Source organism: Plectropomus leopardus, chromosome 21 (assembly GCF_026936395.1).
Source record: "Plectropomus leopardus strain MGB_pleo_1.0 chromosome 21, ASM2693639v1, whole genome shotgun sequence".
Classification (NCBI taxonomy): Eukaryota; Metazoa; Chordata; class Actinopteri; order Perciformes; family Serranidae; genus Plectropomus; species Plectropomus leopardus.
In genome coordinates, this window is record NC_142196.1 from 17127747 (window position 1) to 17155172 (window position 27426).

Genomic DNA, 27426 nt, shown 5'->3' on the forward strand with positions numbered 1-27426 from the left:
TTTACTGCAGCCTTATATTTAATCGTCTGATGTGAGGGTGGTATTGAACTTCTCATCGTACTTGAATAGGTACAAGCTATTTCCAAGAATGACGGACTCTTCCCTTACCAACACTGATTCTAAAAATACAAGATTCAGCCTAAAAATTACTCATGTTTAAATTTAACTGTGTCTCATTGGCTTGCTGACAAGTGAACAGAGTTAAGATTATTTTGTCAATTTATAAACTGTCATTGTAAGTCACACACTTTAAAAGTGTTGTTTTGATCGAGTGTTATGGTAAAAACGGTTGTTTCCTGTGAAACTGTGCATATTTAACTTTTGTTTTCCTTTAGACAGAGAGTGAGTCATTTCATTCAGTCATTTCAAGCTTAGTCAGTATTTTCCTTTAACTGGAAATAAGCCACACCACAGAGCATTACGGCACCTCCCACGTCACTATTAGAGATGATGCTATCTGTCTACTGATGATACAACTCCTCACTGCGTGCCAGTTAGCTCACACACACAGGAATCTGGGGATCCTCTGATAATGGCTTAGGGAGCTTTCCAACAATTGCTTTTTTATGTGACAACATCAGACTCCACTCTTATTTGAACAACATTACAAGACAATATATTACTGCTGTCCTGTTAAAACTACAGATCTCCATTGCACCAGCTTTTTAAATAGTTTATTCTGCTAGATAATCAGGACAATCCACAAAAACACTTATACTTCCACTATATATAGAGGATATTATACTACTATATATTAAGAGTACTAGTTTTATTTATACTTATATTGTAGACTATTGTTTATAGTTGGAGGATGTTTTAATAAATGTATCTTCTGAAAGTGGTTTATGGAGCTTTCCGGAAGTTGTTTCTTTGATGTGATAGATATCAGACACTCCACTCTCATTTGCTCTTTTCAAGTTAAGAACATTACCAGATAGTTTACAGTATATTATTGTTGTAATGTTAAAACAACAAATCACAAAAACATCAGTCCTACTTTCAGCTTCTTGACAATGCACTTTTTTTAGATGAGCAAATGAGCTTTTTTGATAGTTTGCGCACATGAATAACAAGGAAAACCTATTTAAAAAAACACACACTTGCACTTTATGTACAGAATATGCTATACACTATCCTTAGACTGCTAATTTTATATTTTAGCTAGGATTTAAGCAAAATATGTTTTTATATACCATGTACAAAATGTTATGTTGTGTTGTTTCTTATTGGACTAGGATGCTAGTTTTAGTTAAATATCCAATTTTGTATTTTTTATAATTTTGCTCGTATTACTATTTTAAAATATCTATCTATCTATCTATCTATCTATCTATCTATCTATCTATCTATCTATCTGTCTGTCTATCTAGTTCACAAACTCACCACCAGAGGCTCTTTAAGGGCTCATCAGTGACTGTTTTATTATCTGACAAAAAATATTATTATAATTATTATTATCATCATTATCATATTAATACAATAGATGACCATATGCAACCTATTTTTCTCCGGCAGGTAGTAGGGGCTCAGTCACAGTGGAGGACAGGCAGGAAGCGGCGTGGGCAGCCTCCCTGTGTCACCGCCTGCGTCAGACCAGACGCCAGGAGGGAGTTTTCCACTGACGAAAAAGGCTGCGCTTCTCGGCAGTCTGCTACAGACAAGGGAAGCGCTTCAGCTGGTACGGAGCCCCGTACGGCGGAGAGACACAGACAATAGCAACCGAGATCTAGCTGTCTATATGCGGGGATAAGCGCTGCTATCTATTCGTGCCATTTTTTGTTGGATTTACCTCCACCGTTTTACCCCACCGGCGGTTTATCCAGCGCTATTTTGTCACTAATGGTGATCGGATACTTGAATTGGTGGTGAGTAGACACAGAATGGAGCTGATTGACTGAACAGCGTATTTTTATGTGCTTAATCTCAGCGGAGGAGGGACGCCAAATACTTTAAATGTTCTTTCTCATCTGTCATTTAAATGTTTGTGAGAATTACGCGTGAATCTTTACGCCGCGTCGGCTGGATTTCCTTTTAAACATACTTTATTGTAAATATTGACACGCTTGGCTTCTCGCTGGAGTTTAAACTCACTGCTTCACACACAGGTGATCATAATCTGATTAAAAATAATGTATTGATTCAGGCGAAATTCCAACAATCGTGATTAATGAATAGATCGATCGCTAAATAATCGGGGCTTTATTAGAAACTTCCCAGCTCGCACCTGGAGTGTTTTACTCCGTGTTGCGGTGTGGATTCAGCTATGGATTCATTTATGTGAACTGTTGATGAGGTCGGGCTTTGTGTATTCAGCGGAGTTGTTCTTGTTCACCTCAGCGGTGCTGGTGCGCCTCTTGTAACTCGAGCGACTCCTGAAGGCAGTACATCTGAGCACACACAGCTGACAGGGGCTGCTGTCATTAGAATTAGCATTAATCATGAGGAATGATCGGGTCAACGGGGAGAGAGAGCGAGAGCACATGCCTCGCGACGCGCGCACGTACGGCTACATTTAAGGTTTGATTGGTTTTGTGCATATATCAGTTTACGCTTTAAACCAGGTGTGGATACGGAATGTTGAGCGCCTTCATTGTTTGAATAATTCCCCGTAACAGCACATGCATGTGTCCTTAGAATAACTGTGACGCATAAATGTTTGTTAGTTTACGCAGCCAGTGCGCTTTGTTTATTTACGAGATGATTATTCCCATCACAGGCTGTTTTATTAATGCATTACCCAGAAATGACACTCCACTCTGAGGCTCTTGTTTTATAGAGACCAGACTGTTTTTGATGGAGTCAATTTAATCGTCTCTAGCGCGACCTCACCCGGATCTTTTTTGGAATCATGTTTTCTAGAATTAGGCTACAGAGAGCTGAATGATCCTTTGTTTACAGAGAGGGAATATAGCAGTTGGTGCTGTGCATTTCATGTGGCATTCATTTCCCAGGAATGTGCAGTGTTGTTGAATAACTCTCTATGCACACTTGTGTTATATGATTTTTTTTAGTTTTTGCTTACATTTTACACCAAAAAAATAGTTTTAAAACTTAAATGACATAAAGCAAAAATGGGCAATATATTAGAATGGTAGTTACCACTCATACCTCCCTCATATCCATCATATGATCCTGTACTCAGCTAACCTTGTGCTGCCTGCAGCTGTCAGCATAGATGATCTGGATGGCCACTTCCTGTGCACTGCAGTGTACGTTTCACAACCTCAGGAAGCTTACACACTCTTTTAGTATCTGTCTCCCCAGCTGGGAGAGGCAGCAGCAGCAGCGGTAGTGCAGAGTTCAGACAAGGTTGTCTGTGCCTGCTTCATTTTGGTCACGCAGGATGGCCCCCACGCTTTTGTGCCTGGAGATGTGAGAGGGGATGAGGAGGTGGGGGGGTGCAGGGAGCCTGCTGACGGTCTCCCACACACAGCAGTCAGCAGAGAGCTCCCATCTGCTTTGTCCTCTCCCAGCATTCCTCACTGCAAGTGTCCCAGACTGGAGCACGACCCCTGAACCCACAACCGCCTCCTCCCTTCCTCCACACACACCCAAAGCTGCATGTTTGCTGTTATGTAAAGGAATTCTTTGCTTGAGATTTTCTCAACTGTTTTTTTCACACAGTTTCTGATCCATGCAAATCATAGGAAAAAAAATATTTTTCTTTCTGCATAGTGAGACTTTCCCCAAGAATGACCTAAAACCAGTCCTGTTTTTGGTTTACAGTGTGAGTAAACTAACCCAAATGAGTAACAGCACACAGTCTGACTCCTGCAGGCATCACCTGGCTATTCAAGTTTGGCCCGCATACGAGATTAATGACAGCTGAGGGCATGTGAGGTCCACGTGCAAGCTAATACCCTGTCAGGTGTGGCCAGGAGAGGAAGCTCGCTCGGCTGCCTTGAGGGAGGAGGACTTTCCAGTGGTTAGCAGTAGAAAACACATCTGGGTTAGATAGAGCCTGTGTTCTTCTCCCACTATTACAGCAAGAGTGGTGCTGCCAGAATGGAATTCCTGTGGCCTGGAGACATGACATTATTTATTTGTTTTGTACAATCCTCCCTCCTTCTTCCCACTACCTCTCCGTTTTGGAATCAGAGTGTGCACGGGTCGGGGCAGAGGAACAGAATGTTTCTGTGGCACAGTCACGGAGAGCTTTGGGGCTTCGGTGAGAACAACAGGCTCACAGAGGAGAAAACAGGAGCTCTCCCTGCTTTGTTCCAGCAGGTGGAGCGCTTTGAGTAACAGCTGAGTTGAAGAATTGAGCCAGTGTTTCCCCAGCTGTGCAGGCCGCTGGAATTCAGCCCACCGTCACCTTGATGGCTCTGATCAATTACCCTCCCCTCCCTCCCCATCTTCTCAGTGACAGAGCTGGAAGTGAGAGGTGCAATACCATGAAGCCTGCAGGGGGGGCGGCCTGCCCAGGCACGCTTCCACACACGCAGGAAGACTCCCAGGTTCATCATTATCACATTTTATGAGCACTCAACTCAGTCAGTCAGTCATTCAGCCACTGCACAGAGCTGTCAGTGTGCCATGTAAATGCTCTCTGCTGGCTAAGTTTAGTGCGACTTGTCGCCCCCACCCACACTGTTATCAGCTGCAAGAGGGCTGGACAGGCAGTGCAAGGGGGCAAAGTCAACTGTGACTTGTCCTGTTTGGCTTCAGGGCAGACAGGGTCAGTTTAAACAGGCTGCTGGGTGACGTCTCCACGCAGGCACAGATTCATGCAGACATTTTCTTTCCTTTTAGGCTTTTAAGATTTTCCTGGACATACAAATGTCACTTTGTCCTTTCTTGTTTTTTGTTTCTCTTTTTTGTGATTGCATCTTTTGCAATGTATGTATGAAATGGTGGAGGAGGTACAAAAAGGAGGATTTTTTTAAGCACTGGGAAAGATTTTTTTTAATTATTTGGCTCTGGGGAAGGACTTTAAATGGTTGTATGTCATGTTTATTTTATGCACCCTCCCAACCCTGAAACCCATAAGGTTTTAAAGGTATGTTTTTCTTTGAAAATCACCAAATCACACCATTTATCAAGGATCAAGGATTCTATATTGTCTCTATAGCCATGCAATATACGAGAGTAACAAAATTAAGTACTTTTCTCTCCTGAATTGCAAAACTATTAAGGAAGGGACTGTTCCTCCCTAAAATCCTTTTTTATTACTAAAGTTAAGAGGCTGAGCAACATTATTAGCTTATTTATTGTTGAATGTTCATAATGAGTGACTAATTAAAGCTAAACTTTATAACACTCCCCCCTGTTGGAATAATTTAAGATTCCTTAACAAGGACTTGAAGAGCTGTCTGCAGATAAAACAGGAATGAATTGGGATTCTGAATTCATATTAACAGCCTGTAGCTGCATGTATCAAGATAATCTTATTCGACTGACATAGTTATGCGTCTGACTTGAGCTGTGTAGTGCTTCTGGTGACAAATCTCCTCGCCAGAGATTTATCTTCCCAACTCTGTGACAACTGGCTGGGGAGCACCTCAGCGGATGCGTCCTTTATCTGCCTGCCTGTGTGCGGTTGATGGAATGACAGTGATGCATAATTTAGTGCGCGTTGAAAACATGCTGTGCTCCCTCTCTGGCTCGGCTGTCCGATCACATCCATTCTCCGTTTTGGAGCCGACATTCACAGGCGCTGCTTTCTTGAGGAGCCGGCTCTGAATTCTTCTCTTTCATCTTTTTTTCCTCTCCCTTCCCTCCACCCTTTTGCAAATGAGTCATTGCACAATTGTTGTCTTTTTACCCCTCAGTCCCTTGTTCCATGCGCTCCCCCTGCTCTGCTGGCCTTGTTCCGTGGGTGCAGCGGCTGAGCAGGCTGAGAAGCTCCAGATTGACTACAAGCCGTCCCCTTGCCAGGATTAACCTCTCGCCATTGTTTCTGCCCGTTGAACAGGATTAACAAATCAATGTGTCAGGTAGACTGCAGTCAAGAGACAATGACCCAGTTCTGACACCACTGCCCCCCTCCCACCTCTCTCCCTCTCCTCCCCCTTCTGCCTCACTGCAGCTTTTAATTAAAAAGACTTTGCTTAGCTGGCGCTATGCACTCCCCTGAGGATGCCTTGCAGCTTTGTTTTCATTTTTTTGCAGAGTATTGGGGGTGGGAGTAATGGCAAAAATGTAAGGTGAGCCCATGTTCTCACATTTAGGCTGCAGCATGGCGTTTACAACACACTTGTTGTCTGATCAGTGATAAGCAACAGATGCAGCACCCAGGTGTTTCTAAGTAGTTCCAAGGCAAATCCTGTGATGTGTAGCTGTGAGAGGCATTTGGAGATTATTTCCTGCATGACTAAGTTGATGAATGGGAAATGAGCGACTTCGGTAAAACATGCTGAAGCGGTCACTAGGCTTGGCTGGTATGTAATATTTCATACCTTCATACCTTCCTGAAATTTAACAGGAGTGTCTGGTATATGACAGTGTAAGTGTCCTCACCTACGGCACTACTTTTTCTCAGATAATTTGTCTTTTTAACTCATTATAAAACACACTTGATTCAAACTCAACAGAAGCAAAATAAAACTCACACAAACTCTTGCTAGTAATCTAATTAGTAAGCCCACTGTTCCAACAATCACCAGCTCCGGTTTGGTCAAAATAAATCATAATTCACTAAGTTAGATGTAAAAAAACATGCCATCATTCTACATAGTTTCTCTGCCGTTGCTGGATGCTGGCTGTTTACAGTCCTGTGACTTCTCCCTCCACCACTGGGTGTCATAGTGTCTTTCAGCTCAGCTGCCTGTTCCACCAGTAGAGACTGGAGACTGAGCTCTGGCTTTGTGTGCTGTGCACTACATACAATGAGTTTTATAGAAAGAGGATCACCTGTATTTATGATATATATTTTCCCGAAGGTATATATTAAAAAACACACCTTCAGGATTTCTAAGTACCCTGGGATACCGTAATACCATGACACCGCCCAAGCCTAGTCGTCACAGTGTAAAGGATGCTTTTTTTTTGCAGACACAGTACGAGCAAGTTTGACCTATCACAAGGTGATTCATTCATCATATGTGCACTGGGGACAACAATATCTGACTGCAGCAATAACAGCCCCACCCCACCCCACCCCAACCCCAACCCCCGTACCGTTGGATAGCTGCCCCCACTGCCTATACAAAGGTGTCTTGCCCTTGACTCTCACTTCTCTTTTATCCTTGTCAAAAGACAGGGCGGCTTTTGCATAATTGCTCCCTGTTGCATGCTGAAAATGACCCCCTCCTTACATACCTGCTTAGGCATTTTTTTCTCCTGTTCTTTGATTGCTGACGCTTGCATAACATCCTGATAAGACAAACCAGGCATGCAGGTCACACACGGAGTTAAAGTTCCTCTAAAGCCATTGGAGGATCTCGAGGCGTATCCTGTCTTAGCTGTCCTCTAAGGAGCAGTGGTAACAAATTAGCCTGTTGGCAGCACAGCTTGGTGTCTGAGCCGTGCTCAGTCTAATAATTGACATGTTTGGGACATAAATTTAACTAGTTTAAGATCCTTAATCTGAGTTCTCCCCATAAAGAATAGTCGAGCCAAAAAGCAACAGAAAGAGCAATTTCCTTATAAACATTTAGACAAAATTACAGGTATTACTGAGCAAATATTTGAACAAACACAGCTAAAAATAACCTAAAATCAAAGTGCATAAATAACATGCCTGAGCCGCAGCAGCTGTAAGTGATTTGGCTGCGATTCCAAACACAGTAAACAGTTTGATGGTGAAATGATCTTTTTAGGGGCAAAGTAAAAGCCTCCTTTCCTCATTCCACATCATTGTAAGGGAGTGTCTGTACTGGAGTTGAGCCCAGTCATGTCTTCCCTCTCCCCTCACTTCCTTCCTCCCACCCTCCACCCCTCCTTGTTTAAGCCAGCAGGAGCTCGGCCTGCGGACTGCGGTGATGACCTGTCTTGTCTCGCAGTCGCCTCACGCTTCCCAGAACTTGTGAAGAAGATCGTCTGTTGTTTGTCAGAGCGGCATGGCGCGTTTACGTCCCATAACCGTAAAACACAGCAGCAGTAAACCTTCCTCCTCATCCAGCACGTTAATTTTTCATGTCAGTGGTTTCTGTTCTTTTTTCCTGGAAGATGCTGAAGACAGGAGGTTTATTCGCTTGAGCTATGAGAGCATTTTTCATTGACTAAAATAAGATTTAAAGATGTCTTGTACATGGAACAGATATTGGGCAATGTTTTTGGAGATTAGAGGGTAAATGGCATTCTCTTTCCTCATGATCATCTTTTCTTTCCTTGTCTCTGTCTGTCTCATTCAAAGGATTGATTGTTTTTATCGCTGAACCAGCAGCCCCTCTCTCGGGAGCTCTTGCAGAACACACGCAGGAGTTGCATAGCAAAACATCTTAACTATGCATAGCTGTACTATGAGCGCCGTGCAAACACATTGAACTGAATAAGTGGCAAATTGCCTTGGTGCTGGCTGGCATATTTGATAGTGACAGCTGCCTAAAGGGAATGATTGAAATTAAACGTCCATGGCTGGATGATTTGGTCACCTCTGTGCTCAGTCCTTCTCTCCAATCAATGTATTTGCTGAGCTGATGGGATTTGGAAGAGGGTGAAGGGTCCAGTAATTGTTGACTTATGCGAATAGGACTGATTGATTGCTTTCTGCGCTGTGGCTAACTTCCACTCTCAGCTGCATGAGATTGGGATGCATACAATCTCACATGGCCGAGCACAGGACCTGACCAGTAAAGGCCTGTGTGAGCACAACAACTTTGTTGTAGGGTTGTCAAACGATTCATTTTTAAAATTATGAATAATTGCAATTTCAATAGTTCATTGCATTTTTTAACTGCATGTTTTCAATTCCATTATTTGCATTTCAAAACAGTCCATACTAACAAGGTAAAGCACTTCTTACCAGACTGTCTTGATTATGAATCAAATGACAGCAAAAAAAACTGCATGGGACTAGTAAAAAGTTGGGCTTGTCTATAAAGTGAAGACTCATGGCTACCTATAGAGCCCATTTTTATCAAGATATCTTGAGGTCAGAGGTCATGGGACCCCTGTGAAATGGCCATGCTGTTTTTACCACCATAACTAAGCCTAGATTTTGAGTGTTATTTAGCTCTCCTCTTGCATGACAGTTGACACCACCAGATTCCCTAGGTCTTCTAGTGTCATATGGTACCAGTAGCATCACTCTAGCTTTAAAATTCAGTCCAGTACAGCCTCTGAAATACAGGAATGTTGACTGGCGATTAATGCGATTTAAAAAAATAAAAAAGTTATGCACAGACCTTATTTGCATCGTGAGCTGTACTTTGTTGCAACATACAGTTTATTCATTGGTTCTGGTTGTCTTTTTCTGCACATTCATAAGACAAAACTTCAAAGTTGTTAAAATAAAGTGTGAATAATTTGCTAACAGCCCCTCCCTCTGCTCCTTCCTGCAGATTGTTCACACTAACGCCATGAGTGGGCTTCTCAAGAGGAAGTTTGAGGAGGTGGATGAGGACCCATGCTACTCCTCGCCCTCCTCCCTCTCCTCTGCCTGCTCAGGCTGGGACTCGGAGGGGGAGAGCTGCTACTCGGACACCCTGGATTCCACTCCCAGCAACCCCAGCTCCCCGGCAACACATTTCAACAGTGAGTGTCCTCATCCAGCGACGATAAATCATAGAAAGAGCTGATGGTACATGCTTTTTAATGCGTTCTCTCGCCTTGTCTTTACTGCTCCACGGAGGCTCTGATAACAAACCCATAAAGAACGGAGGGGGAGAGTTAAGGAATTTAGGCAGCTGGCAGCCCATGAAACACTTCACAGAAATGATTTCAGACTTCTGCAATGAATACCCCTTTTGATTTTATGCCCCAAAGCTGCAAAATGGCTAATCGCATTATGCAGTGGCTGCTCACCTTGGCTCTGCCACTCCACCTTTTTCTCAGAGCGTTGTAGACAGATACCTTTCTTTAGGAGATGTGGGTCGCACAGCTTCAGGATGTTTTGGTCTGGACCCGGGTGCTGGCCTTTAGGGGACTGGTCAGGCTGGAGAGGGATTGTAGTGGGAGAGAAGGGCAAACAGTTGTGAGGTTTCCAGGATGGCGGGGCAGGGAGCCAGGAGGAGAAGCATGGCAGGTTGCCAAGGCTGGGAACACACAGAGCCTTGTCTGAAGCCCGGGCATGCACCCAGCACAGGTGCTGAAAGAGGCTGGGTGAAGGGATACAAGAAGAGGAGGGAGTGAGGACTATCAAGAAAAGACGGCACATCTAGAGGAGCAGATTGTGCAAACCATTATAATCCGGTGTTTGTGTTGGACAGAAAGTTGCCTGCCATTGTGGAGTGAAGAGGGGAAAACAGCCAGCAAAGCTATCCCATTTAGAGGCAGTGGAGAAGGTGTCATTTATCTCCTACGGGTGTCATAAGCCTGACTGGATTTGATGGATGTGAAGTTCAAACTGGCAGTTTGTCTCATTTGTTTTACCCCTGGCGGCAGATTTTGACGACACAGCGAGGCTATTGTCTGTACCTGCATTGGGGTAAAAGGTTGCTTTTCATCATCTGAGCTTCAATTATTGCACACAGACTTTCCCGTTTGACTTCGGCGAGGGCACTTGTTCAGGGTGTGTCTCCGAGAACGCTCCATAGCTGAGAAAAGGAATTTCCCACCACATAATAAAGGTGTAATGCTCAACACATGTTAGGTCTTAGCATCTTTTTCTGATCGCACATACATAAAAAACTGATGGCTTAAGCTGAGGAGAAAGTTTTCTTAAAGTGAGGCTCAAAAGTCGTGTTGAATATTCCTGGGCAGAGGAAGTGGAATTTATTATAATGCTTGAATAATTGTTCCCGCATATGGTTCCACTTTGATACCCATATGGTTTTATTGTATTTGTCTGGGGATAGAACTACGGCTGGTTGCATTGGGTCCTGAATGTTTTTAACAGAGCGAGGACCTTTGACTCCTATGAGTTACTGGGCCATTTGTTGGGATTGTCGGCTTGCAGGAAAGCCAGGGTGGGCAGTTTTTTATTCGTGAGAGCTACACTTCCACCCTCCACCTCTTCCGGAAGCCCGGAGCATTTACTCACCCGTTTGTGATCCTGGCAGCTCGGCTTCCTCCGTTGTGTTGGCCACCATGGGGAATTTCCCGGGCTGGGTGGTTTTTGACGCACAGCAAGACAAGAAATGAGACTGAATGGATTCTCAGTAGTTTAGGTTTCTTTTTACAGGATGTAAATGTGTTGGATACCTGTTAGCAGTGTCTTTTAATTGGGTACATGATAAGGTTTGGGTGAGGACTAGAGCAATGAATCAGAGGGGTGTCCTTTTACAGTCTGTTCAGCAGGGTTTGTATGGGACATGATGCCATCTAGTGGCAAAATGCACCAATAACCTTCTGTTTAACTCTCCTCTTGTGGTAAGATGATTTCTAAATTTACTCTTTCTTCATCTACAGCAACATCCATCCTTAAGAAATCAAAGAGAGCACGACGGGGCAATGTCACCTTTGACCAGGTGACGGTGTTCTTCTTCCCTCGGTGTCAGGGCTTCACCAGTGTTCCCAGTCGAGGAGGATGCACTCTGGGGATGATGCAGCGCCACAGCGTTCTCCGCACATATACACTTGCAGAGTTTGCTGTGGAGCAGCGGCTCCTACGCCGGGAAAAATTCCTCAACAGACTCAGGGAGGAGAAGCTGGAAGCTCTCAAACTGAAGGTGAGAAAAGTTGCCATAAAGTGTTTTGGAAAGTTTGTAAAAATTCCCAAATTCTGACACAATTACTCATTTGATGCCACCTGTTCTCCAGCTGACAAAGAATGGAACCCAAGAGAACGAGGAGGCAGAGCGGCTAACGGTGGATGACATCCCCGAGCAGGACATTGACATCAGCGGGGCTAACTTGGATGAGGGCTCTTTCCTCCAGCCTTACCCGCCTAAACGTCGCTACGCGCTACTCAAAGCAGCCGGCGTGAAGAAAATCGACAAGGAGGAGAAGAGACAGCTGCACGATCTGAGGATCTCCAGGGAGAACTGCGGTTGCGACTGTCAGGGCTTCTGCGAGCCTGAGACGTGTAGCTGCAGCCTGGCGGGCATCAAATGTCAGGTACGAGCCGACAGAAGAAAAAAACAAAAAAAACCTGTGGTTCAACAAATCAAAATACTATTGGGACTTCTTATCACACGTAATTTAACTCCTTCTTTCTGCTCCCCATAGATGGATCATTCCTCTTTCCCGTGCGGCTGCACCAAGGACGGCTGCGGAAACACAGAAGGTCGCATCGAGTTCAACTCCACCCGGGTACAGACGCATTACATCCACACTATCATGAAGCTGGAGCTGGAGAAAAGGCTGGAGGAGCAGTCGAGCACAGAGGAGGAAGAGGAGAACGCCACCACCTTACCAGCAGTGCCCTCCTTCCCCTTTAGTTCTGAACTGGCGGCAGCTGGAGAGAACAGTTGCAGCAGCGATATGACGGACTTATCAGACTCTTCGGGTCAGAGCGAGGACTCCGAGGCAGGCGCGAGCCCGTGTGAGCATCGCACCCCGTTGGATGTGGATGAGAAAGGCCTCAGCCGCATTTTGAGCTTCAGCGACACGGAGAACGGCTCAAGGAGTAGCAGGGACAGTGGGGACTGTAAAGACATTTGCTCTCCAGATCAGCGGCAAGAACAACAGCAGCCATCTACGGAGGCTTTTAGCAGCTTTAGCATGGTGGACTTCGCTGACGAGAATGACAATATAGATGCCGCACTGTTGGACGATCACACAGACAATCAAGCAACAGCCATCTCAGAACTTTTGGATGAAAACGCCAACCAGGGAAACGGCCTATTCCATAGCAGTAGTGTGCCACACACGCCGTCCCCGACCATCGACCGCTCGGCGAGCTATAACATGGACCTGAGCCTCTCCTCGGAGTCAGACCTGGAGTTTTTTGATGGTTTCCCCTGCTTGGGGCCCAGCTCGCTCTACAACTCCCTCAAGGAGTACGAACACATGGACAACTTTTTTCAGTTTCAGTTGCCTAGTTACCCCAGCCTCCCTCCGGCGAGCGACCCCGGGACCTGCCTCCTGGAGTCGCTGATTGGCCTTTCAGAATCAGTCCCAGAGCCCCCCGCCACATTTACAGACAATCAGCTGTTGGAGGAAGCCATGAAATTGTCTGTGATGGAGTCTGTGAAAGTTTGACGAAAATGTGTGGACAGTGCAAGAAAAAAATAGAAATAAAAAAAACGGGGGGTTTTGGAGGGGATCAAACATGCACATAAAAAAACGTCAACTTTTGGAGGAAGCTGTGATTTCCCTTTTGCCTAATAAATGTTCAGATTCCAGACTTGCCTTCAAAACGTTAGCAAAGCAGTTTGGGATTATTGCTGTGTGAGATGGCAGCTAGTGTTAAAAGGAAATCGAGATCAATTTGACCAGGCCCATAGAAACCAATGATGGCTCTCAGTTCCTAAGAAAGCTCTTTTAACCAAACCAAGATCACCAACCATATGCTAAACAGGAATTCACCTTTAAGGGGCCAGGTTGGGAATCTCAACACAGCTGAATGTGCACCTCAGGGATTTTTCTAGCTTTCTAGCTTTTGGAGGCAATGTATGGTGACCATTGCTGTGATGGCCTTCATATGAAATCAAATCGCAAAAGTCTGGTTCATGTCCTCCCTTTATTTGGGCTTGAGTAGGTAGGGTCCTCCCTGTGTTGAATCCTGAAGCTAGCGGACTCTTTCTCCTCAAGATCTCCCCCCAGGGTCTTTATGGTACACAAAAATCCCTCTAAAAGCTCCTCGATCAGCACTTTATCTGTGAAAAAAGTTATGTATGAATAGGCATTGTTGTAGGGGGTCAATTCAACAGTTCAACGCTAAATTATGGAGTTCCTTATTTATGAGCTGGGTAACTAGAAATAATGCTCATACATTAAAAGCTGTAGCTTATTTTGTCTTTTGTTTTAAATTATTTCCTTTTATGATTTTATTCTATTTATTTCAGATAAACTTTCACTCAAGAAGCACTGTGGTTTAATAGGTTCACCTCAAAGTGCAATCTTCCTTCCTTTTTTCCATATCACCTTCAGACATTGTTATGGGAAACGGGACCACAAGTCCGTCAGAAAGTATTTAATATCTATTCTCATATACATTTAACTTTTTTTTATAACTTATTATGTCATCATTTCACTAGCTATTTAATTTAAGACATTTTTGGCAATAAAATGGGGTTTTGTGAAGTTTACTGGATGTGCCTGCTTATCAGGGGAGCCACGCCTGCCAGTGGTGTGTGCGCAGTGCTTCCATTTAAGCTTTGGGACTGAAAACTGTGGAATCTCCCTAATCACTGAAACTAAATTATGGGTCTATTGTATCGCTGCCTATAATGTAACCATAGAAAATTACACTAATATTTTGTAACTAATTTATGTAGGTTGACAAAGAATTCTAATCACTGACAAATTTAATATTTTATTAAGAAAGCAAAATGATTTTCAATCTGGGACGACCTTTGTAATATATGAATTATAGAGAAATGTATGAAGGTTATCGCTCTCTAGCATTCTGAAGTATTTTTCATAGGCAGTCTTATGGTTAGATATCGTAGCGAAAAGCCACTAAAACTAAGTAAATTGCAAAGATCAATTTGATTGTATTCTGAATTTCTTGGAAGTCTGTGACTTGGGTTACATTATGTTATAAATGACACATGTAAAGGGTTTTGGTGGATAAAAACTGCATATATTATACAATTTTTATCGCACACACAAACCCTGAAAACTGAAGAGTTGCCTCATTCATGACAGAACAAGACCTTTCGAAGGTGATTCTTCTTTCACCTGCTCGACAGTTGAAGGCACTAGAGAGTTGATGTACATATCTCACCCTTTCTACAGCTGTTTCAACAGCCTTTCTGGACCCTTTAGAAATTATGCATGCAGGTCCTGTTTGTTAAAACTTGTTCTGATTAATTGTATACTTTGAAAAGTGCTGCGTGCACATCGGAAATGTATTATTCGCTTTTTGCCTTTTTGATTACTTTGAAAATCCATCCGATATATGTTCTTACGCCATGAAGAGGGCACTGAGTTTTGCAAGCAAACGTTTGTTTTCTCTTGTACAAAACATCAATTCTCATGAAGAAATGGCAACAGTGAGTGTTTATCAATGTAATGTATTACAGTACAGCTTTTTTTATTTTATTTTATTTTCAAAGAACGTGTCTTACTTTTTGCCTTTTGTTTTGTACATATTTCTGCTTGAATGGTCCTGCAGAGCAAACAAAGCTGCTTTATTTTTTATTCACACTTTAACCTGCTGTACAAAAACAGTTTCTTTCATCTAAGCCATTTTGACAGCCTGTCCCTCCAAATAATAATTAAAAAAAACATTTTCTAAATGCTGTTGTTTGTCATATGCTGATTTTTTTTTTTTGAACTTCACATAGTGGAAAAAAAGTCACATAGTGAAGTTTAGATTCAGAGGTAAAGGATACAGTTTTAGTATTAAAGGTAAATGTACCCAATGCAGGAAAAGCTTTAAAACAAAAAACAAAACATCTAACATCTAAAAAACACCTAAATTATTCAAATAAAGTAGAAAGTGAATTCAGTGTTAACCAAAAATATTTTTTCTGCCAATCCACTAATTAATTATTCGACTAAATATTACAGCTGTGCCTGTATAAACTGTTGGGTTGTTTATAACAAAACAGGTTTTATAAACTCCTATTTTTTTAATGCAAAAATCTTATTTTGTTAAGTATAACACTTTCAGATAAATGCAGAGAAATAAAAAAGTACAATATTTCCCTCTGAAATGTAGTGAAGTAGAAGTATAAAGTGGCATGAAAGGAATAGACTCAAGTACCCCAAATTCATACTGAAGTAAAGCACTTGAATAAATGTACTCACTTGCACTCCACCACTGAACATACCTACATATTTTCAGAATAATTTAGTTGAATGTAAACTTTCACACAGCCTGTGCAGCATTGTAGCTCAAATTCAACTAAGTTTTTCTGAAAAAGTGTAGTGAATTGCCAGATATTCTCTCTAAACATTTACAGAAAAATAGTTGAATCTAATTAGCTGTTAAAAATGTTACAAATACTCTAAACTATCTGCAGTTGGACTATCCAACTACAGTGTCACCGACTTGGCTTCATAACAGAAAACATTCTCAGTTGTTTCATGCTCTAACCTACAAATTATTATATTTTCTATTGCACTAAAAACTATACATAATGCTCACATTAAATACACTGACATTCCTTTGGGTTTTTCTTTTTTTTTGTAAACCGCTGGAATTCATCTGTGGCCTCTGGTCTCCATGGTTAAGAGGAAAAAACACTGTGATGTCATGCTGTAGTCTCCTGTCTACCACCGCAAACATATGGCCAGAAATTCCAGAAAAGAGGGAAATGTCGGGCCAGTGACTGCATAGCTCACATTTGGCCACCATTAAGAAAATGTGGCTCTCATTAAGTCTTTAGGTAGATCTTAGAAGAATTCTTTATGGTTATCTTTGATTCTTAGCTCATTAAAAGGGTTTTGTTTTGTGTCACATTGCCTCAAGTCCAGTATGACTTTGGTCTTTAGTTTTAAAAATCCATCAAAATATCCTCAGCAATTCATCTACTAGGGTTGCAGACTGGGAGGTCAGAGGATCAGGATTTTTACTATTTGTTGGTTTTTGCCCACCTACTCTTCAACATTGCCCCATTTTCAGACTGGTTGTACATGCACAACAAAGTACATGCTACAGTCAGCATGATATTTAGGTCAAAACATGAACCATTGTGGCCACCCATTGGCTAAATTAAGAACTACAAGCGAGAATTTATTATATTGTTAAACACAAATGACTCAGATGCAAATTAATTTTATTTTCGATGCCTCATTTGACAGAATGCCATGTTCCATCTATACTACAACCTGGAAAAAAAGAAAATAAAAGTCAGGCAACTGAAATACGCAGATGAAATATGATGATCTGTTTTTTCAAATCAACAGGAGGCTTACTGAATAGATCCAGTCATAGAAGGAAGAGACTCTGGTGAAGACAGTGGGTTTAGTCACTTGGTTGCACATGCCGGCTGGGCCGTAACTGACAACACCGTGGACCCTCCAGGCTCCACCAGTGAAACAGCTCAGGGGGCCTCCAGAGTCGCCCTGGGGCAGGTAGCAACAAGAACAGATTCAAAAAGAGATGAAAGGTAACACTTTACCTTTTTTTCAGCCTCCTTTATACAGCTTTTACTGAGAGATCTGCACTGTTGTCAGAACGATCACCTTAAGTAGAGACACTGCAGGTGAACAGGGTAAAACTAAAAAAGAAATCTTTAAAGAAATCTTTAAATATGTGATTTCTCTATACATGTCCAGAACAAAAAATCTGAACAGTGGATAAGGCCAGGTTCAAAACACTTTATCTTCTTTTTATTTTATTTTATTTTATTTTATTTTTTTATTTTCAGAAAAAAGCCATGTTTTTTAGGTATAAAATTGTATATAAATTAGGATATGAATGATATGAACAAACCCCAAATATGGATAGGAAAAAAACTGGAAAGTTTTGTATATGTCAGTGCAAGTGCAACTGAAGTGAAATTTCCACCTCAGAGTTTGAGAAAAACAGCACTAAAGGTGTAAAGGGTAAAACTTTTAACAATAGATATCACCATGAAACATGTCCAGTCAGTAGTGCAGGATCACTGACTGACAATTTAACTGTGGAGTCACTTAGATATGGTCTTGCATTCTTGAAAATCAAAAAGTCTGCACACATAAGTTTGTTGTACCTGACAGCCTGATACGACTCCATCCCCTCCAGCACACACCATGGTCCTCAGAGCGATGCTGCCCCACCAGTCAGGCCGGGAGCACACTGAATGCTCCACCACAGGGATGGGGGCCACCTGCAGGATGGCAGGGACACTTCCACTGTCTGCAACAATAGAGTGATTTTTTAAAAATTATTATTTAATTTACATCAATGGTCTGCATGATACATAGAGTATGTGTATGTGTGTGAGTGTCCTCTCACCGTCCATAAGTCCCCAGCCGGTGATGTAACAGATTAACCCATGAGGCAACATCTCGCCAGGGTAGGGAAGGTCAGCGACGGCCACATAGCCGTTGTCATACACTGGACGAGCCAGTCTCAAGAGGGCAATGTCATTTCTAATGAAGAAAAAAAAAACAAAGCACCTCATTCTTAAGTACAGCTCTGTGGCTCTAACTGAGAGAAACTGGTACTACAGAATTGCTCCCAGTTGTAAATGTAAATGCATGTGATGCCCCCCACCCTGAAACTCCCCCCTCAGGCTGCTGCTGTCAAGAAAATTGTGCTTTTAAATGGCCAAATTTATGTAAGTGGCCTGACTTGCTGTTACTTTACCCTTTGGCAAGGTCTTCAGTCCAGCCAGGATGGACAACAATCCTTTCCACGCGGATGAACTGCTCGCTGCCTTCATACTCATACAGGTTATATTCACCCACCACCACACGGTACGCGCTGGCATCCATGCTGACAGGAACACGAGAAACAAAAACACAATCATTCATCCACAGTGTTGGGAAGTAATGAGTTACATATTACAATATTACAAAATATATGTAATTGTACTTGTAAATCCAGGTACTACTCAAAAAGTTAATCATTTTAAAGGGGTTTCATACAAAAAATATATAAATACATATATAGTACATCCATTTTGCATTCATATAGACAGCTACATACATTTTTCAAGTTACATGTACAAATAAAAAGTGTATATTGATGCCAGTAAGGACCAGTGAGAGACGCAACCTGAGGATACAGTGAGCTGCAGTCATAATGTAGAAACTATCGATGAGAGAGCCGCCACAGATGTGGTAGAATGAGCCGTCATTGTATGAATCCAGCTGCAGAGAAACCTGAGAGAAAGCATAGAACAAATACACACGGATACTGAGGGTTTATTGTTATTTTAGAGATGATGAATTATAAGGAGGTCCAGCAGTGTAATATTGAGAAAAACATTCATGCTTGTACCTGCCATTTCCAGGTGTTTGGTTTCGCATTGTGACCTCCTATGACCCTCTCATTGTGCACGTTATGGTTGAAGGGCGTTTCAGCCCCGATCAGCCCTTCGTTGCACACATGAAAAGAGAGTACAGTGTTTAAAGTTTCACAAAATCACCAACAGCTCTGAAGAAGTCTATTGTGAATAAAAAAAAAACAACTCACCAATGCAGGACAGAAAAGCCACAAGCCAAATCATGTTGGAGCAGTGAGTAACAAATGTAGTTTGCTTTTAACTATTTATATCAGTTTGTGACTGGAAGACCTCCAGGATTATTAGACAACCATTAACTGCCAAGAAAGCCATGTGGATAATTCCAGATCGAACGGACAATATGTAGAATGGAAAATAATTTGTATAAAAAGAATAAAAAGGATTTCTTTAAAGGCAGCCAGCAACCATGGGAATCTTTCAAAATCCAGATAAAAAAATGTTTTATAGTCATTTTATTCTCATTTTTATTTATTGAGGAAAACAAGAGCTCAGGCTATTTCTTATCAATGTGGGAAAAGAGCAGGTGCATTCACCTTCAGGCAAAATTAACTACACCACCTGTGAAGAGCGTGACTCAAACACAAATGTTCCTACAGATAACGGAAACAGATCAACAAGCAGTGAAAAGAAAATGTTCCACCCCATATAACCCCAAATAACCCCATATAATCCCATGTTGTAAAAAACAGACAAAACCATATGCACATTAAAAAGTTACCTGTAGAAATGTCTTAGGCTAGCATTTTATAATTGATTGATCTGTAAAATTTAATCTATTACATTTTAAATTCATTTTAAGTTCTCTGCTGAGGTGTGGACTTGGGTTACGTGACTTGAACTCAAGTCAGTCTCCAGTCACAAATTTGATTACTTTACTTAACAAAATAAAAATAAACTTGCAACTCAACTTGTTGACACTAACTTAAAAAAAATAGCCTACTTGATAACTTTTCCCAAGACCAAAGATTAAAGAGTAATTTAATATCAGAGATGTTTTATATAACGTACTATTTTGTAACATTTACATTTTACAAAAAGACAGGACAGAAACATATAAAATTATTTTTAAAATTATATAAATGAGAAAGTGCAATGTCACCACTACTTTTTATGATTAAGATCAGTTGCTTGACCATTACATTAAAACATTTTTATTTATTTATTTTTATTTGATAGTCCCATTGAGGTTCAGAATTTCTTTTCCAAGGGAGTCCTGGCCAAGACAGTAGCATGAAGAATTTCACATTAAAGAACACGTAGACTAAAAACAGCCAATTAGCAGTGTTCAGAGACCATATATGTGCATCCAGTGTCCAAAGCGTCCATAATCCTGCTTTTAAAGTCCCCCGGGATGATAAAAGAGTCTAGTTTAAGGTGACTCTGCTGCTGACACCAAGACGACAGAGAAAAAACTCTAAAAACACTTTCACCAAAGACAGTGCCGGCTCGGGGAGTGACATACAAAAGTTTCCCACGAGACCAAAAGTTTTAAAAAGCATTCATTGTTTTGTAGTTTAATATATTATTATTCATTTGGTGAAAAGCACATTATGATTTGTTTAGGATTTGAAGTTTAGGACTTGACTGGAAACTTGAGTGCACAGACTTTAGACTTGTGACTTTGTCACATCTGTGTTCTCTGCTTTAACACCTATTAAATCCTCTTTTATGACATTTTTTGGCTGCATTTCTATGAATTGTGATATACAGACACATGCTTATTCTTCCTCAGACATTCTCAGTAAACACATTTATACCTACACGTTTTATTAGCCTAAATATTCAAATTTTCCACGGAAAATGGGTTTTTTTTATGAATGAAATTACAGCTTTTACACTAGCGTTTCATGTTGCTATGCAACCGCGTAGCACACCCTGTCAAGGGGGTCTAATCGAACGCAGTTCGCTTGATATGATCACGCTCTACCGGCTCGATTTTTCGGGCATCTGTATTTATTAGCTTTGCCTGAGCGGCTGCTGTTAACCTGTCTCAGCTGTGTTAGCTCTAGCTAGCTTGAATCACTTCTGCAGCTTTCAGTAATGACTTCTAACTTTACTCTACCTCAGTGACAGTTAGTCCGTGTTAATATTACGTAGCTATACCCGCTTAAGGCGATGGGGCTGCCGCAGAGCTCGTTTTTGTCGGACGGGGGAACTTATAGTGGATATCATGTCCACGGGGTAGGTAACGTAATGCAAGGTTACACTCGGTTTGTCCCTGCAGCTCACTTTTTCAATCTGGGTTAGCCTCTTTTTTTTTTAGCGAATTTACATGCTAACTACACTTGTCCTGAACATATATTGTTGCTGTGTTTATCCGTGAAGAAACACAGTGGCTAGTTTTGAATTATCAGGTTATTTTGTATGTGTTGTAACTCGCAACATCGTGGTCAGCATTAATGGTATCCGCCCATGATGAGGTGGCACTTGGCAAACACCCAGGCTCTTTGGCTTTGCAGAGCCTGCAGCTGTTTAACAGCAGAATTTTACACTTGGAAATATAAATTATAAAGTTACATATCAACCACGTGAGGTGCATCAACTGTGTGATATTTCGCAATGAGGATTCCCAAATACTGTCCAGTGTAGTATCTTTAGTTGGCACACGGGGGCGACTAAAACAGGCTATCCTTTATGTCAAATCAACCAAATCTAATTTGTGTTTTGTTTTTTTTTCCATATTTAAGGTTCAAGAGGACTCACCAGCCCTGAAGGCTGGACTGGAGCCCTTCTTTGACTTTATTCTCTCCATAGGAAATACCCGACTTGTGAGTACAATCCTATGATGCTTAAAGATATCAGGATTTTCCTAAAATCAATCTATAGATTGATTCAAAAGTAACTTTTATATATATATATATATATATATATATATATATATATATATATATATATATATATATATATATATTCTTTATTAATCAGGTATATCCTGAGCAGCATAAACATTGTTATGACAATAAACAAGAAGCAGACAAGTGCAGCTATTTTAATTCATCTGTTTTAACTCATTTAGTTTGTTTATCTTTTAATTTATTCTTTTATTCCATCTCGATCGTGTTTAATTCTTATTACTATTATTTCTGCGTTTACTGCTATTATTCTTTGAATTTTCTTTACTCGTTTCTGTCTTGTTTAATCCTACTTTAAATTTTGTCTGGCCTTAGTTCAGCATTTTCTTGCCTCTGCAAGATACCCTTCTTGCTTCTGCTTTGCCTTGTTTGTCAAACCACTTTGTAAACTCTGCTTTTAAAGGTGCTATATGAATATTATTATTATTATAACTGTCAAACCACAAAGAGCAAGGAAAACACTCAATTTTAAATACAACACAAAAAACAATCAAATTCATACACTTGTACATGATTTCTAAAATGATTTCAATCAATCATCATTTACAACCCACTAGAATTTGACCTTTTGCCTGTATTTTCTTATTTTCTTCTTATTTTGCGGCGTTGGTGGCGTTCCTGAGCTGCAACCTTTTGGATGTTTTTTTATGTCCACTTACCAAATGTAACTATATTACCATGTAGTTGTATTGAAAGCGTTTCATCAAATGGATGAGCATTTTTGATGAAGAAAGCGATATGAAAGGAAACATGAAATAAAAGGACAAGCTCAGGACTAAATGAGTTTAGAAGCAGCCTTTGAAGGTCCCATTTTACATTAATTTTCAGGTTCATACTTGTATTTTCTGTTTCTACAAGAACATGTTTACATGCTTTAATATTCTAAAAAACACTTTATTTTTCTTGCACTGTCTGCATTAATAGACCTGTATTTACTGTCTGCAATGCTCCGTTCAGCGCCTGTCTCTTTAAAACCCTTCTGCAAAAGGAAATTTGAGCATTAGATTATTGATGTAAGAAATGCTGCCAACCATTTATGTGATGAGGACTAGTGCTAGCTGTCTTGAGTCTTATAGAAACTGCAGTTTTCCATAATATTTTATGTGTCAACAAAGATGAACTTCCTTCCTTTTTTGGGGCCTTTGAAGTTTACATTGATGTGTGTTTTAGTGTTGTGTTTCTTATTTCCCCACAATACAATTACACATCAGCCCTGAATTATAGCCTGGGCCATGCAGCCCGCTATAACCTCATTTCATGTTCTTTGACATGAAATCTGCTTCGCCGTCTCTCTGCTGTCACAGCAGGTTTAGTCCACAAATCTCTTATTTCTCCAGAACAAAGAAAGCGACTTGCTGAAAGACCTCCTAAAAGCCAATGTGGAGAAAGCGGTCAAACTTGAGGTGTACAACTCTAAAACCCAGCGGGTGAGGGAACTGGAAGTGGTACCCAGTAACATGTGGGGTGGTCAGGGTCTGCTGGGCGCGAGTGTCCGCTTCTGCAGCTTTGAAGGAGCCAATGAGAATGTTTGGCATGTCTTGGTAAGTCAAGTCTAGCCTCAATGAGGGCTATTCTTAAACTTTTTCTTTCTTTAACTCTAGCTGGCCTGATATGAAACAGTTTACTGGCAGCTTTGAGGTAATAGCCAGCACATTTTCTTCTAATGTTTACTGGTAAGTTAGAAGCAATTAAAGAAGAAAAAGGAGTAGAAGGTTCAAGTCTACTCAATCATTTTGCCAAATTTGCCAGGGAATTTAAAAAGTCATATTCCTACAGGATGTGTGGTATGTTAGAATAGGATTGATGGGAAGTTATTAGTGTGTTATTGTCTCACCCAAATTCCCATATACAAAGACAGTGTTTTTAATAAAAACTGTTTTCATAACCACCCCTCTCTTTTCAGGATGTGGAAGCCAGCTCTCCTGCAGCTTTGGGAGGCCTCATTGCTCACGATGACTTCATCGTGGGAGCTGATCAGGTGTTGCAAGATGTGAGCTTCCTTTTTTTTTTTTATTGGCTTTTATCATACCAATGGACATAAAAAGATACTAGTATTCTTGAACAAAACGCGGTGAAAAGATCTTAATTTTGTTTTGTGTTGCAGTCAGAGGATTTCTTTTCTTTGATTGAAGCCAATGAGGGCAAACCTCTAAAGCTGCTGGTGTACAACACACAAACTGACCAATGCAGAGAGGTTGTGGTGACTCCAAATGGAGCATGGGGAGGAGAGGGAAGGTATTTCTTTCGAACAACTGCGGGCTTTTTCTTGTCATGTCACCTGTGTATATTTATACACGCACAATAAACATTTATATTAATCTCCTGGTTTTGTGTTTCTTGTTTTAAGCTTAGGCTGTGGCATCGGCTATGGCTACTTGCACAGAATCCCAACTCGTCCAGCTCAGCCTAACACCCAGAACAAAACTGTTCTCCAATCCACTGTGATAGACAGCAGTGAAGAGCTAGCTGCAGGCGGCCACACTGAGGTACAGGTTATCACATCTTTCTTTTATCAAATGTTCCTTGGGAGAGACATGTTTTTTTTCTTGTCTAAAACACATCTTCTCTCTTCTCAGGTGCCTTCGGTGGATGCACGTAGCCCCTCTAGCATCAGTGAAATAGATTTGAAACAAATCGAGGGAGCTGTGCAGGATTTGAGTGTACCCTCGCCTACACAGCCACCTGTGGAATTAGGTAACCAAATCTAATTTTAAGAGGCGCTCTTTTGCTTTCAGTGTCTAATTTATTCAGTGTATTTTCACACAGAATGAAATGTTTGATTTGCAGATATTTCCATACCTGAGGCGATGACTCCAGATTTGTCAGACATGGTTTCTGCCAATGAAGCTGGCCAGAGCTCCATGTTTGCTAATTATGGAGATGACACTGGTGATCAGTGCAGCTTGGGTAAGTACCTCTCCACAATCGATTGAACTGTGCAGCTGAATAGAGCAATTACATGTTTTTTTTTAATGCCACCCTGCTAGAAAGGATTAATGAAAATAGTTAAAACCAGCTTTTGTTTGCACACCTCACATACAGGGTTCCTGTAGATCCTTAAAAAGCCTTAAAATGCATTGAATTAATTATTTTAAAGATAAGGCCTTCATGAGTATTAAAATGTCTTAAATCAATCTTTAAGAAGTCTTAAAAAATGTTTGGGATGTGTACTTTTTTGTTTTTTCTTTTTAACATGATGGTTTAACTTGGTGATCTATTTTCTATTTTTGCCGGAAAAAAAGTAAATAAAAGATGTGTAAATACGTGCAACAAAGCTTAAATAGCAATAATGTAACATGGTGTTTCTAAAAGACTTCTTTTAATTGAAAAGAAATACAAAGTTATGCAACCATAAAACAGCATTCAGCATCCTAAGTTGGAACCTTCTTTGACTATACTTGTATTTTTTTGTCACAGATACCTCATCTGTTGACCAAAGGCCCTCATCTCCAAAGATGAAAGAAGACTCAGACATCCAGGAGACTCAGCAGGAGCATGTTATTGACCTGATCGCCGCTCCTCCAAGAGAGAATGCGGATGACCTTGTAGGCCTTGAAGTCACCACAGAGAACCTGAATGAAGCCAGTATCCCAGACTTGCAAGGTACTATTTCTGAGCCCTTAAGCCCAGCCAATATTATGGAGGAAGAGACTCCTGAGGCTGCTGCATCAGACAGTTAAGAGGGTCGCTGTACCAGAGTGTAAGTATAGTTCAACTCATACCTGATGCTAGCTGCATTAGAGATTTAGAGCACACTAGGATACAGAAAGCTTCACTTATGATGTTAAGTTGCTTCACTGGAACTATGTTTTAATTTCTGAGAGTTTTATTTATATACAGTTGCCATTGCTGCATGCAGAATTGCACTTTTAAGAAGGATAAGGTATGTTGACTGAAAAAGATGCTTAATACAAAATGAATGTACTCTTTAATTTAGGCATACTGTATGTCTCAACATCAAGCAGGATGAAGCCTTAGTTGTTGTTAAAAGTCATCCTAGTTTGCACTAAAAAGCCAAAGTTGAATAATATTTTGTCTTGTTGCTCTTACCGTTAACACCTGCTGAATATTAGGAAACACTGTTAGAAAAAAAACTGTAGTTCACAAAGATCCATCATACGTTTTTATTTTTGCTATATATATTTTGGGGAATTTGGTTGTGAATGTTTTTTTATTTTCCTGTAGGTTGAGTTTGAGATGAGTCCACTTGAAAAAAAAAAGGAATTAACCTCAGGCATTTACCATTTAAGCCTCTTTGCCTTATGTCTCATTTTAAACACCCGCCTTTCTTACCATATGTGTAGGTTTGACTTTTGATCCGTGTAAATGAGTGAGCCATGTTTGATGCAGCTCTGTGATTGTTTTCCCGTTTCTCCTCTTTATATAGATTTTAATTAAATTATGTTTCAGATTTTTATGGATGGACATAAATATTCAAATATTTATAAAAATAAGATGACCGGATGAACCTGCAATGTTGTCATTAATGTCTTTTTATTCTATTAGATGTGTGCATAATTAGAACGATAAAGTCACTGACACTTGGGACACTGGGGACATGTCCCCAAAACTTTTTTAATTGGTCAATTTTGAACCCATCATTTTATAGAGGAACATTTTTTAAACATGGTTAGAAAAATAGCTTGCGCCAAGAATGTTATTTAAAAAATGAAAATGCTTTTTAGAGAGGTTTATATTCACATTAAGAAATAAATAAAATAAAAACTTGCATGTGCTGATCAGTAACTTTTAAAAAGCATTTTCTTCTAAATTTTCCATTCCCTCTCTGTGACCATGAAAACAGTTTTAAAGTCCAGGGGTTTATAATTTTACTAAAATGAAATAATATCCCGCATGCAAATTTTAAGAGGATACAATCCCAAACGAAAAGAGGATGAAAAATTTGACAATGCATGCTTGCTGGCTCAGCAGGGATACCATTAAATGAGAAAAGTTTACCTATAGGAGATAAAAAAAAATATATGAAAGCAATACAGAATGCCAGACAACTTTACTGCATTATATCCCACTACATTTTATATTTTGAATTGCCTGAATTTGGTGAGTGAATACATTTCCACCATTGGTGCATTAACATCCACCAGAATGCAGGAAATGACGTGTTAGATGCTCAGACCCTCTGGGGGAGTAACGTCCGGACCCCTGGTTTCAAATTTGCCTCCCTGAATGTTGAAATGAAACCTTCACCCTTGGCAGTAACCATGTCATGCCCTTTTCACACGCTTATTTTTTTTTGTTTCCATATCATAACATTTCCTAAATTCCCTTGTAGAAGATGTCTCAAGAAATGTTTTGTTTGCATGTGAGCCCATATGTGCCCACCGCTTTTCAACACAAAGCGACACCCTTGAGGTGAAATATCTGAGTAGTATCGAGACAATACAGAGCCAGCTAACACGGCATACATATTTGAACTTCATGTTTTTAGACAGCAGGTGTCAGCAAAGCCCTCATTATAAAGCCCAACCAGTAAACTTCATTTTTCCTCCATTGCAGCTTCA

At 40.7% G+C, this 27426-nt stretch overlaps 3 protein-coding genes across 5 annotated transcripts; 2 read left to right on the forward strand and 1 right to left on the reverse strand.

Moving 5' to 3' along the window:
• The first annotated feature begins 1611 nt into the window (after positions 1 to 1611).
• Positions 1612 to 15393, forward strand: csrnp1b (cysteine-serine-rich nuclear protein 1b). 2 transcript variants are annotated; one of them, XM_042510088.2, is made up of 5 exons: positions 1612 to 1865; positions 9444 to 9636; positions 11452 to 11711; positions 11803 to 12099; positions 12211 to 15393. In XM_042510088.2, exons 2-5 carry the CDS (start codon positions 9462 to 9464, stop codon positions 13183 to 13185), a joined length of 1707 nt encoding a protein of 568 aa, XP_042366022.1. In that variant the 5' UTR covers positions 1612 to 1865; positions 9444 to 9461; the 3' UTR covers positions 13186 to 15393. The 2 variants fall into 2 exon arrangements, with proteins under 2 accessions (XP_042366022.1, XP_042366021.1); XM_042510087.2 differs by lacking the exon at positions 1612 to 1865 and adding an exon at positions 2361 to 2517.
• Positions 15394 to 16857: 1464 nt separating this feature from the next.
• LOC121960734 (elastase-1-like) lies at positions 16858 to 19355 on the reverse strand. The gene is made up of 8 exons (XM_042510580.2): positions 19223 to 19355; positions 19028 to 19122; positions 18803 to 18909; positions 18392 to 18520; positions 18038 to 18174; positions 17793 to 17938; positions 17014 to 17163; positions 16858 to 16926 (listed from the first exon to the last, which is right to left on the reverse strand). The coding sequence occupies exons 1-8, from the start codon at positions 19254 to 19256 to the stop codon at positions 16915 to 16917; spliced, it is 810 nt and encodes a 269-aa protein (XP_042366514.1). The 5' UTR covers positions 19257 to 19355; the 3' UTR covers positions 16858 to 16914.
• Positions 19356 to 20986: 1631 nt separating this feature from the next.
• On the forward strand, positions 20987 to 26650 carry LOC121960778 (Golgi reassembly-stacking protein 1-like). Of its 2 annotated transcripts, XM_042510634.2 has the most exons (9): positions 20988 to 21233; positions 21740 to 21820; positions 23242 to 23445; positions 23808 to 23894; positions 24009 to 24139; positions 24252 to 24390; positions 24481 to 24598; positions 24692 to 24811; positions 25322 to 26650. In XM_042510634.2, exons 1-9 carry the CDS (start codon positions 21168 to 21170, stop codon positions 25582 to 25584), a joined length of 1209 nt encoding a protein of 402 aa, XP_042366568.1. In that variant the 5' UTR covers positions 20988 to 21167; the 3' UTR covers positions 25585 to 26650. The 2 variants fall into 2 exon arrangements, with proteins under 2 accessions (XP_042366569.1, XP_042366568.1); XM_042510635.2 differs by lacking the exon at positions 23242 to 23445 and having other exon boundaries at positions 20987 to 21233.
• Positions 26651 to 27426: the final 776 nt, after the last annotated feature.